This window comes from Lemur catta, chromosome 7, assembly GCF_020740605.2.
Source record: "Lemur catta isolate mLemCat1 chromosome 7, mLemCat1.pri, whole genome shotgun sequence".
Taxonomy (NCBI): Eukaryota; Metazoa; Chordata; class Mammalia; order Primates; family Lemuridae; genus Lemur; species Lemur catta.
The window spans coordinates 77,904,302-77,918,231 of NC_059134.1; the positions used below are offsets into that span (position 1 = coordinate 77,904,302).

General features: G+C 34.4%; 1 protein-coding gene across 1 annotated transcript in view; it reads left to right on the forward strand.

Moving 5' to 3' along the window:
• The window catches only part of ANO3 (anoctamin 3), a 407,322-nt gene that overhangs the window by 145,976 nt on the left and 247,416 nt on the right, over nt 1-13,930 (forward strand). Inside the window, exon 3 of the mRNA XM_045557695.1 lies at nt 2,300-2,374. Coding sequence (XP_045413651.1) covers nt 2,300-2,374 — 75 coding nt within the window. The remainder of the gene's footprint in view (nt 1-2,299; nt 2,375-13,930) is intronic.

A 13,930-nucleotide genomic window follows, 5' to 3' on the forward strand; every position in this document is an offset into this window, starting at 1 on the left:
AACTTTCTACACATCAATAAATGCAAGATTAGTCTTCCTAGAACTTACTTTTAATAAATAAAACCTCTTTTTCAATGTCTTTCAGATGTAGCTAATAATTTACTGGAAAGACAAGATGATTTGGTTTTCTTGGCCATCACATGATTGAATTGGTCTACGTGTTTTTCATCTTTCTTACAGTTATGCCATTTTCTGCATTTTTTTTTGTCTAGGGTTCTGTAAACAAGCTTTTCCTACCCCATCTTCCTCGTCTTCCTCTCACAAATCCTGTGTCTGTTTTGCTTCTACACTTCTAGTCATTATTTCTCATACTTGAAATAACTTTGTAATCTTCGTGGTCTACCAAAATCTTTTCTACTTTTGGAGTTCAGCATACATTCTATCTTTACTTGAAGATAATTAGTTCAAAATTAGTATGGCTATTCTGAAAATCTGGTCTTTGTCTCCCCAAAATCTGTTTCATTATATTAATAGCACAATTGGAAACTCTAAACATCCTTCTACAAAGACACAGAAGTGCTAAAGAAGAAAGAATAATGAAGCTACCTGGGTTCAGTTTTATCTTTGTGACTTCCTAACTTCATATATCCTAATAAACCCCTTGTACACACTGGGTCTCCGTGCTATAAGGACCAGATTAGATAGTCCCCAAAGTGTCTTTCAGTTTACATTTATGTTTCATACACTGATATTTAAAGGCATTTCATACAACATAGTATAAAATACACTCTACTATCATAAAACAGACCCTACTATTGTGAAGTAGACACCTCTTCATTATCCATTTATCTAGTGAACAAACCTATACCCTTATAAAAACATTTAAATTTTGTGTTACAGAATGATTTTTTTTCTATTACTATTTAAAACCAATTTTGTTAAGCTGGCATGCTATTTAAAAGGCAGGGTTACCTACACCATATATTAATTGAATATAGTTAGGTACCTTTTATTAGAATGAAAAAAAAATCCTGCCTTGTACTTAACAAGGCACTGTACCAAACACTTGGGAACAGGGAAACGGATATAGAAATGAATTCAAACATGTGGAATCTACCTTTAAGAAACTGATTGTCTAATGAAGGAGGCACACAAACAAAGGAATTACTGTAATTATGAACAGAAGAAGTTGTTAATTGCTATCACTCACTGAATACTTACTACAAACCAGGATCTATGCCAGGGACTTCACATATACAAAAACTAAACAGCCCGCACAAACTCTCATTTTACAACAACATACCAAGGTAGTTATTATTGTTCCTATTTTGCAGAAGAAAAAAATCTGAGGTCAGAGATCTTAATATCCCCAGAATCCTATAGCAAAAGTGACAGGAATGTAATCTCCTCTATGTCTTATTAGGTATCTTTTAAGGCTTGCATACATTTCTATAGGAATGCTTTTTTAAAAGAAATGATTATTCCTGATGGAGGCATCACATAGAAAGTCACCTTTGTGGCTGGGCACAGTGGCTCACACCTGTAATCCTAATGTTTTGAGAGGCTGAGGTGGGACAGTTGCTTGAGGCCAGGAGTTTGAGACCAGCCTGAGCAAGAGTGAGACCCCATCTCTACAAAAAATATAAAAATCAGCCATGTATGGTGGCATGTGCCAGTAATCCCAGCTACTTGGAAGGCTGGGGCAGGAGGATGACTTGAGTCCAGGAGTTTGAGGTTGCAGTGAGCTATGATGCCACCACTCCACTCTAGCCTGGGTGACAGAGTGAGACCCTGTCTCAAAAATAAACACACAAATAAATAAAAGAAGGTTGCCTTTCTAAGAGTTGAGTCATAAAAGAGTAGACTTTCCACTGACTTTGTGGATAAAAAAGATATTCTAGATACAGACAGTAAGCTGAGCAGAAGTAAAGAAGTACAAATCATGTTCAGGGATTTCTGGTGATTTAACATGGCAGCAAAGAAGAGCAGGGAGTGAGCAAAGAAAAAGGTACAGATTTTGAGTTTGGGTGGGCAGAATATTAGAGAGTCTGTTACTCACCCCAGGAAAATGAAATTGGAAAATCTGCCCATTCTAAGCTCTTTCAAAGATGACAGCTAAATCAGCTTGCATAACAGCAAATAGAACCTGCCCACCTGCTTAGTTTCTAATGCATTTACTAAAAGTTGTGCCTTCCTACACACTTCTTCAGAACTAATCTGACCTACACCAGATAGTAGTTATACTGCAGCTATAGTCAACATGAAAAGCTCTTTTTTTTTCATGATAATTTTCTACTCTCTTTCTGGTCTACTGAGTTTCTGAGCAATCTTTATCTTGCTCTTTTGTTCTCTTTCACAGGCTTGCAAAAGTTGTGCTCATCTCATCGTGGGCTTGAGAAGAGTGTGTGGGCTGCCAAAGGCAAATATAATGAAGGTGAGTTTTGAGGATGGAGTTTCAAAAGCCCCATCAACTCTGCTTTTCAATATAATGCAGTGGCAACTACAGAGCTTTTATGGGGTATATAAATTTAACACAAATTCACAGATCATATTCATATTATTAATTCCCATATGTGACATTTTAGCTCATCATGTAGTTTGCAAAGCACATTCACATCTATAATTTATTTAATTTCATCCTAAGCATCTAATAAAATATACTACATATAAGTGTTTAATACATGATCTTACATACTAAAACTTTTACACTACTTGTTGTAAGAAAGTATTTACATTCTAAAATAACTCTGTAATTGCAGTAACCATTAGTAAATTAATCAACAAAAGATCATTGTCCAAACCATTTGATATATACATACTTATACTTTTAATAAAAGGCATTTAATGTAGATTTAATATGATCATTGTTAAAAATTGTGTATGAACAGACACATATCTACACATATAAAATTGCAAACTGCCCAAGAAACCATTGACAATAAACCAACCTGAAATCAGATAAATGCAAAATATACCAAGCAGTCAATTCCTTTTTGAAATCCAATTATCAAAAGAAAGAATAAGTCTATTTGTTAACCAGTTGATTGATTATCATTTAACTCAGTTAATCAAATGAATTATCAGAGTTCGACAGAGAATAGGTCACCCAGAAGGTAAATAGTTCAAAGAAGGAAACATAAAACAGAGAGCCAAACATTGGTGATACTTGTTAGAGAAATTTTTATGGAAAAGTTTACTTTAGTCCAAAATTTCCGCTTGCCTAAATTCCAAATTGAGATAGGTACATAGGTCTACTATAGCCTAATGCTATTAACTTTTCAAATCATATGACTAACTTACCTTGCCTTGAGTCTGTGTTTGACAGAAATCTTTGGATTAGAGTATGTTTTCTGGTGTGTGTTGTGAGTGTGCATTGTGTGATTATGTCTGTTTTGGAAATGTATGCCCTAGATATATGCTGTAACTGCCCCATAGCAGTACTGTTTTTCATGACATAAGAGTCATTTTATTAGTATTGTTTGTATTATCAGTATATTCTGTGAACTTGCTTACCATGCATGACTGCATGTTCAGAAAAGCTTTTGCTTGCTTCTGCCAAAATCGGATTTCTGAGACTATAACTGAACATCAGTCTCTCACCATACATAAGGTAAAAGCCATGTTAGGATGCCTCTCGGCAAGTAGTCAACTAGCTTTTCTCTGGTATAAACTTTGCTATTATTGACTTTCTGTAATATTTTATCACTCGCTATTTTGCCTCTAAATGGCTTTCTTATATTAAATTGTAAGTAGAGGTAATTGTCAGAAGTTTCTACATACCCAAAGAAAGGTGGATTATGAAATGGAAATAAGAAAGGAGAAATAAGGAAATCAACACAGAGTTACATGAATAAAAATAGGCTCTGGGATTACATTAAGGATAATAAGAATATTAGAAGGAACGAGTATTTATTAAATTATTCTTATATGCCAAGCACTGTGTATAGTTCATTGGTTAAGTACATTGTGTGGATTCATTGACTCCTCCCAACAACTCTATAAGGCCAATTCTACTAAACAGATTAGATGACGAGGATTAGACACATGAAGTAACTAGTAATGTGTCTGTGTCCTAGCTACTTCTGCCCTCGTAAAGGCTTGAACCAGGATTTGAAACCACATCTGTGTCCTGAAGAGACAAAGCTCTTAATCATTCATAGATATTGGCATGATTCTTGAAATTCATAAAATTTTCACTGACAGTAGAAATTTGAATCATTGTTAGAAAAATCTGTTTTTAGGTTGTCTTCAGATCTGTCCAAGAGAAAGTTTACTCACATGATAAGTCACCAAACTCCTGTGTGTAGGTGAATAAATTACTAAAGAGGAGAAGGATAATTTATTAAGCAACTATAATTTTTTATAAAGCATTTTTAAAAATAAAGCATTCCACAATTTCACAAAGGTCTTTATTTTTATCCGTAGCCTATAACTGTGTACACATCCATAGTGTACAGCAGAGCACTAATTGCCTCCCACACTAGAAACTGATATGTCTTTCTGTTTTAATTTAAGCCAGATTAGTAAATGGTGAGGGTCACATGATTTTTCTGGGAAATTGGTTCAGATTTCCCCCTTAATTTATTAAAAGCATCTCTTTTCTTTTAACACAGCTTTTATTTGCCTGGACATGGTAAATGATTAAATATCAAAATATCAAAGAAATATACTTTACTTCTATGATCTTAGGGAATTCTATTTAAATTAATTCCAAATTCTTCAGGGAGAGTGTAATTTAATTTTCATCGTTTCAGATCAGATGTTCTTATTAGCATGTTGTTCCTAGAAGACAACCTGAAAAGGTCCAATCTTAGCCCCAGTAATTTTATTCCTTGGATAAAAAGTAGAAGCTAGCATATCTACACAAAATATGTGCAAAGGCGCACTCTCCTTTATTAGAACATGTGTTCACTCATTCATTCATCTATCACGCCATTGTTGTAGGTCTCCTTTGCAACAGACACTGAGCTGGGGAGAGAGTACATGAAGTGATACTGAAAAGGACGTTGGATTCAGAATTAGAGGAACCACCATTGAATCAGGTTAAGGCATTTAATAGCAATATGATCTTGGCAAGTAAACTGATTCTTTGAGTCTCGCATTTTTTATTAAGAAATGAAGGTGAAAATACATAATTCACAAACTTAGATTAGGTGTGAGTAAGGGAAGAATTTTTGAATTAGAAAATTTATTAAATGCAACATCAATGTAAACTTTTTCATTATCATATTATAACCAAACCTTTTACTTTTTATAAAATTAAATTATAATAAATCATACCATAATAAAATAAAAAAGGAGTACATAAAAAAGAAAGGGACTGAGAAAATGACTCCCAGGATTTTTTCTCAACATAAAAAATTCAGTAGAAAATATATATAAGGCATATAACAAAAGGCAATGTGTGCCTGTCCATAGAAAGAGGGAAAAATACAGTGTTATGGGCCTACACGGGAGAGAAAGTTTAATTTCAATAAGGCAAATTCAACAAGGCCTTATCAACAGGGTGCCCTGTAAACAAGGCCTTGAAATGGAAGTAGCTCACTAACATGTCATTTGTTCCTTCTTATAAGACAGCTGAAGAGATGGCTTATTGAGCTGTTACTGCACAGCAGTTGTCTACATGGGCTTTTGAGTCAGATTATCTGTATTCAAATCTTGGTTAAGCATTTTCCAGCTGTGTGATTTTGAGTATGTTATTTAATCCCTTTGTTTCTCATTTTCCTCATTTATAAATTTGGGATAAAACTATTGACCTCCTAAAGCTAGTATTAGAACTGAGATAAGTGCTTAGCATACCAAGCTCTCATTGTTAAATGTTAGTTGTTGTTATTCTACTTATTAGTGCTACAATTATTGTAAATGGGGCAGCACACAAAATTCCTATGACCAAAAAACAGATGGTCAAGGATGCTGTGCAGAGGCATGAGGCAGCGGCTTGATATTATACATGAGGAAGGGAAGTTAGCCCTCCTTCCTCTCCTTTTTTTCTTCCTTTGTCTTCTGTTTATTAGTTTCTTCATGTCCCAAAGCTCTGATTGTCTGGGGCCCCTTACTGAGCTCCTAGTCTGGTGTTCAAAGATGTTGGCCCTCCCTCTCTTTGAGACAAGGTTTCATGGCTCAGGGAGCACAGGAAATAAGCTAAATAAATGACAAAATGATCCAAGTCATATTAATAATGGCTTATGCGTTTTTCTCTTCTCTATTTTCAACAAGAGGTGTTCATTATATACAATGAGTCAAAAAAGCAAGAAATAAAGACTTTATCATGGTAATCTAATCAATCTCCGAAACCGAAAATTATGCTCCATTAATATAGACCCAATCCTCTTCCTCCTCATCATCATCATAATTATCATTATCAAGCCACTCAATGTTATATATATAGTGATTTTATAGTTTAAAAATATAATAAATCACATTCACTTATTACAGGGTTTAAATAAGTAAATATTATTTACTTATGAAAAGCAATTAACCTAGGTACCTATCAGTCCATAAATGTCTATGTATTATCTGTTATTTCTTATCTCATTATTAGTTCATAAAGATCCAACTCAGATGGGCAACTCCGAGTCCACCTTCTTTTCTTAGACTTCATGCTTTTCCCCTTCATATCTCCTCAGTATTTCTAATCTTCTGCTCACCACCTTGTTTCTGGCACCATCCTGAAAGTCTTTGCTGCAAATTCCTGGAGGGAAATTCACCTGAAGCTCAGTATATCCAGTAATTTCAGGGTCTAAACAGGATACGTGGGTGAATTTGGCAGGCAGTCCATGCTATCACATGGGAATAACAAATATAACCAACCCTCAACTTTAGAAGACATATAATGAATTGGAGACAAAATTAGGGAGAAGGCGTTGACTGTTCAGTTCGACTTGACCCTTGAGAAGTGAGAATGAAGCTTCGTTTTAAGAGACATTTCTGTTTTTTCAAGAGAAACTATAAACTTGAACATTTGTATATATCTCTCAATTTAGAATATTGGAATGCTTTTGAACCTTTAAAAAATAGAATAAAAATACTGTGTAGAACTAATAAGACAACCATAAAGCCATATTTGTCTCATGTTTATCAGCTTGAAACCTGTGTCTTATAACTTTGAAATATTTGATAGGAGACAGGATAAATAAAATATAGCTCTGTTAATACTGACTGTACCTCATGGAGTTGCTGGTGTGTTATACCAGCAAAGAGTATCTCTACTCTGTTTACCAGACTTCTCTCCACTGCGGGCAAAAGTGAGAACAGAAGGAATAAATAAAAATTATCTCCTGCTACTTACAAATGAGGTACCTGTGACTCAGTATTCGCTCTAGATGTGGTCACTGTAGTTTCTATGTTTATGCCTGTGGTTCCTTCCTTTGTAATTATTGATGGTAATCCCTTTTGTATTCATTAGGAAAATATGTTATGAGGTCATACTACTTCCAGATGGCACAACTAGTGATTGTCATACTAGTGACAATCCAAAGTCTCATGCATGCAGAGGGACAAATAAATAATTGCAGGGTGCTATATGAGATAAACTGCTACAGAGTCCAGACTCAAGCCCAGGTGAGCTGATTCTAAAATCAGAACTCTTTCCACAATCCAGGCTGTTTTCAAGTTTTATATTAAGCCTCAGAGACCTAATTCCAGATACTGGAACTAAGACTAAGAGAAATAAAATGTACTCAGGCACATCCCCTAAGAAGTAACAGAACACAAATTCTAACTGAGATCTTCTGAATCTGAGCTACATACTTTCCAGCTGTATCCCTGTTTGGAAACCAAAGACTAAGCATACGCTAAACATAACAATCAGCACCCTAAAGGTACAATTTGATGAAGCATCTGTTAAAAGAAATAGAAAACTCAGAATAGGACTAATAGTTAGGGAGACATGACTAACTGGCATAAAAGAATCAGAGAACAATTCATGGTTCTATATAATTACATGCTAAATTATTTAGTGAGGATAAAGACGTTCAGAAGACACTGTGTGGGCTGGTGTATTCAGAGAAGAGATGGCACATCAACTGGTCCTTGGAAAACTTGGATGACAAGCATCAGGTAGAGAACATTCCAAAAAGAGGAAACAAAAAGAAGTATTTTTGGTTATTTTTTGGGGGCACATCAAGGAATATATTTTGACCCAAGTTGAGGGTTTGTGCTGAGGAATAGGGAGCAATCTGGAGAATAAATTAAGTTGGGCCAGAGTATGAGAATTTTTTAATGTTTAATTTTGTTTTACCCATGCATATACATAACTTAACATAAATACATAAATGTGGTAATACATATGCTTTTCAATGTACAGTCATTTTTATTTTTCTCTTTTTTGGCTCCTGTCTCTTTCTCTTTTCCATCCGGCATTAACCCACCCACTCATCTTAACATCCTAGTATGTAACTTTCAATATGTTTTGTCCTTATTCAGACAATTGGATAGATTTTATGATAGGACACATCAGAATCTACCACAATGATTTTGTTTCCAGTGTTTTGCTACCAAGCAAAATATTGTAATAAACATCCTGACATATGGGTCATTATGTATGGCTGCTTTTTTTACATGGGATAGATTTCTCAGAGATAAATTATTGGCTAAAATAGACTCTAACACTTCACAAATCCAAATTAATCTTGGAAAGAATGCTTTTCTTAACACCCCCAACAAAAATAAGCATCATGGCTCCTTTCCACTTTTGCTAATTAGAAAGGTATGAAAGATATCTTGTTATTTTAATTTATATTTCTATGACTACTAGAGAAAATATTTTTCTATCTTAAATTATTGATTTATGTTTTTTGGATTGGGATCTGAGAATGTGGTTTTGAATCACTGTACATATTTTCTTTTAATAATTTCTGCTTTTCTCTTATTATTTTTTCCTTTTTTAATCAATCAAAATACAATTAGACTAGCAGAATGTGAAGTATTACAGTAAGTGTTATGGAAAAAGGGATTCATTATAGGACTAAAAATTTACCCATTTGTAAGATTTGGGGGAGAATAAGCATCCAAAAGGGAAAGCTGGAGGATCAGAGAAAAGTCACTAACTCGCCCTTCAGAAGCAGTGGTGTGGCAGACAAATCAGAGCTTGCAGGGAATCTTGAGTGGGGCTAGGATGCAGTGCTGATGGAACAGCCTATGAGAAGGCTTTTGCCTCTGTACCTCCTTGTGGGCTTGGGTTTCTATAGGAAAAAAGGCTGGACATGGTACCAAGAAGAATAAGGGCTAGCGAGAATCTGTCTGCTCCTTGTGTTAGTCCCTCATTACTTCTATGTGCAATGAACTTCAGAGCATTGAGGCTGCTGCTTCCCTTCAGCTTTCCAAGTCTTGCACAAATTTCTCTTTTCTCTAAAAATATATGATGTTATATCTTATTGATAAATTATACATGTATATTTACATAATTCATCTCTTTGACATTTTAGTTCTTCTCATGTGAAATTCCATCTTGACTAATATTATCAATCTTGCTTACTGTTTTATTTGCATTTACCTAGAATCACTTTGCCCACAGCTTTATTACTTTGCCCTAAATATTTTTGTTTCTACCAAAATACATATCTTGATTTAATCTAATTTAGCTCTCTTTTAGTGGAAAAAATGAGTCTGTTTATTTTTTTGAGTACTGGCTGATATACTTGATTTTATTTGTTCCATCTTGCTTTTCACCTTTTACTTATTTTCCACTGCTGAGTACACATTTTCCTTTTTCTTGTTTTTCCTGGTTTGATAAAGATGTAATGTATTTCGTTTGTTTTCTCCTTGGAGGATTTACTGTTCTTTTCCCATTCATTAAATATTACTTTTCTTTGTTCTCATAAACAGATGTTTTAAACCAAACTATTTTGCCCTCAAAATGCATGTTTCTATTTGCTTCCTACTTAATTCCTCCCCAGTTAAGACCATTTTCACTTTCTACTTTTCCTATCTCACTGTCCATCCCACCTGAAAAACTTCTGTAAGATTCTTACATCCCCCAGTACCAACTGCCTGGATTTGCTGACAGAATTGGTAACTAATTGGAGTTGATTTCATTGTGTTTCCTTTATTTTCAATGTTTGTTTTTTTTGTTTTTTTTTTTTAGCTCTTACATTAAGTATTCCAGGGAAGTGTCTTGTTATCCCCTTGGATTTAGTTAGATAAATAGATAAAATTAGATATTAGTGTATTTTCTTCTTATTTACCTTGGGGTCTAAGTTCTGGTTCATTTGTTTTATAGACTGGAGATTTTCCTCATATGTTTTAATAAAACAGGGTATATAAGTTATGTATTCCTCAAAGTATTGCAAATTCCATCTTTTTGTACTTGAGAATAAATTATATCTTGTCTAGCTATGTGATTCTAGGATGAGGTCACCTTTTATCATCAACCTGAGGAAGTTATTCTAGCTTCTAGCATTGCAAATAAAAAGTCTGATGTCAGTCTCTTTTCTGTTTTCCTTCATCAATATTTTATTAATTATACTTGTAACCTTATGAAATTCTTTAGAGGTTAGGAATTTTAACAAATATGGCAGGATATGTGTCCTCTTTTAATCTTCTACTCTATGTCTGAGGAAGCTCTATCTTCATTTCTGAGAAATGTCCAACATTTAATTATTGCTACTCATACAATAATTTATACCTCTTTCTCCTATATCACTCTTATTACTCCCACAATAGATTTCATGGTTGTATCATTCACGTTTTTTATATATTATTTCTCCTTATAATTTTGCTTTTGGCTAGGTGATGATTCCTACCTTCCATCTTCTGGGTCACCAATTTAGTTCTAACTATGAAGTTTTCCTTCAGTTTATCTACTACATATTTTAGTTGGAAGACCATGGTATTTAGCTCCAGAAAGCCTTCCTACTACTTGTACTTGAATATAATTGAAAATTAAATGGCTGGATAACCTGCTGGTAGTGGGTGTAGGTAAAGCAGCCTCTTTTCTTACAGGCCTGTGATTTGGAAGTCTGTGGTCCCTGTTTAAGAACCACTATTAGCCATTTCAAAACATCTGAACTTCCTGTACTCTCCCAGCCTAAAAGGAAGTAAAGATTCAACATACTTGTTGAACTAACTCTTGAACATGAAAGAAACAAAAATAAAGAAGAATTTCCAGAATTGTGGAGGGAGGACCTCAAAAATTTTTCTCCTCCATTAAGTCAAAGAAAACACTGGCAAAAATGGAAAAATCAATTCTTAGAAATTCTGGAAATTAACCCAAAGCTTTTTTTCTTTTTTCTTTTTTCATTAAGAAAACCAGCTAAACCTTGGTAAGAAGAGTAAGCTTGGTAGCATTTTAACTTCCCCTATTCCCATCTCCTTCTTAGCAGCTCTGTGGTACCTTTGAAAACCAGTAGCCTCACAACCACAGTAGTAATGAAAGCCTAGCAGCCACTGGTGGCGACAGAAGAAACTCGGAACTCAGCACCTGACCCATCTCCATAGATATGTCATTATTTGACCTGTTTGTGAGCTTTCTGGAAAAGCCACATTCACAGGGCTCTTCTTTATCTGATCCGATTCAGAGCTTACCTAGGTGGGAAAAGCCCTACCCTGGAATGTTTGTCAAAAACAATTTGCTGCAATGTTTAACGTCACAGCTGACTGAGGTGGCAATAAAAGTTGAGATAAATAAAGACTGACCAAAAAATTGTAAAAGAAAAATCTAGGCTAACCATAGGAGGCTTTGGAAAGTTTTGATGCATTCTTGGATATTGAAATGACTGCATTTATGTACCGAGCTGGGCATTTGCTTAGAAAAGACCTGAGAAAGCCTTATTTCTCACTTCAAGCTGACCTTGAGACTCTGTGCAAGCAGAAAGTGAAGGTGTAGGCAGAGTCATAAATTGCCTGCCAAGTGTGCCCCAAAATATACACTAAGACCCTCAGCAAAGAGTACAAAACTTAAACCAGTTTCAGGCATATAAGGAAATCTCTATCAAATTAGCTGAGCATGAAGAAATTGAAACAGATAATTCAATGGCTGGACAACACAAAGAACATAGACTTTAAAAATTAATTTACCACCTCAGGCATTTAACATTCTTTGTGTTAGGAGCATTCCAATTCTACTTTTGGTTATTTTAAAGTATACCCTAACTTACTGTTGATTATAGTCAAATTATATACTTGTATCAAAACATCACATGTACCCAATAAAGATATACAACTATTATGTACCCATAATAATTAAAAACAAAAATTAATCTAAAGCAAAATTAATTGCTAAACAACAGGCCTCAACAAAAGCTACCATCAGCCAGTGTTCTCCAGAGAAACAGAACCAATTAGGTGTATTTATATGCAGAGAATGATTTTAAAGAATTGGTTCATGTTGGGGCTGGTAAATCAAAATTTTGCAGTGCAGTGCAGTAGGCTGGTGACCCAAGGGAGAGTTGATATTTCAGTCTTGAGTCCAAAGGCAGTCTGGAGACAGATATAACAACAAAGATACACAAAGTATCACCACTGGATACTCCTAATCAAATATTGATAAGAGGATGAGCTCAGGGATTCAATTCCCTAGTGACAAAACCTGATTTGGGGATTGGAAAATATAGTTGCTAGAGATAACATGCAAACTTTCCTGAAAGGGACCATGTGAAAGTCTTTGTTTTTATTGTGTAAAATGTAATGCTATAAAAACTCTTCCAAATGCTCAACCATTGTTTTACAATAAAACACCACAAACTTGGAAGACTTGGAGCTTTAAACACTTAGGGCTTATATAACCATTTGCTATCTATTCCTAAAGTAATTATGAAGATGTGCTATTTTTTGGTATAAAACTTGCAAATACTAAAAATATTTATACTGGCTGAATTTGGCACATAAATTCCAGTGTGTATTTGTTACATGTACTGCAAAAAATATGTAGCATTCTCCTTTTGCTCGCAGAAATTATAGAAAGGGCGGAAAAAGAACATTTTATATTTGATATAAAATATGATTCACTGAATATTTTTCAAGGCAACATGATGTGATTAACTAAAGTAATGCTAACCAAAGATTCTTTTGATTCACTTTAATCAATAAAAAGGTTATAGTTGGCACATTAATTATTGATACATAAATGTTTCAAGCCACCAATATTTGTGTTTTTAAATTAAGTTCTCAAAATTTTTTTTTCATTCTATGAGTTTTGTTTTGGCAAACTATTTGTCTCTCCATTAAATCACAATGTTTAAGTTCAGACCCCAGTCAAGTTCAGATTGCTACAAAGCTTCTATTTGTAGATTTAGATCAATGAGGATTTTCTTTATCCTTTTTGCTATTTTCTGTCAGAGGGGAAAAAGGAATAACCCTAGTCAAACAAGACACAAAGGTTGTATTTCTGAAGCCAGAGTAAGTGAAATTCTTTTCCTGGAGACAAGACTTCTAGAATATGAGGGGATGGAATGGACTTTAGAGCACATCTAATCCATAAGCCTTATTACAGCTGAGACATCTAAATCTAAGGAGGCAAACTGATTTTCCCGCAGTTAGGCAGTATGCCAGAATACAGGCCAGAATAAGAGTCTATGTCCTGGACTCCCAAAGCTCTCTTTCCACATCTCTCTGCAAGGTCAAGAAGAGGCCCTCCATGGCCAAGGGGTGATTTTTTTTTTCCAATTTTATATCTGCATTATTATTGGATCAAAATGGCATAATGTCATTTTCTTTCAAGATTATTTTGAAATACTTGTTATTTTGTATTTCTTTCTTATATTTATTTTTATAACACAAGCAATGCATATTTTATAGTTAGAGTGGACTCATAATTTACTGTGCAAAACAGCCCAATTTTTTCTAAGTTTGATTACACTGAGACAAAAGACAACACAGAACATAAGGTTACTCTATGGGGCTCCTTCAATGGTAGAGCAATGAACATGTACTTTGATTATTGTTTTATTTAAATTAAATTAAATGTATTTAACAGCTTTATTGAGCTATACTTGCTATACAAAGAACTGCATATATTTAATGTTTGATGAATTTGAACATGTGCAAACACCTG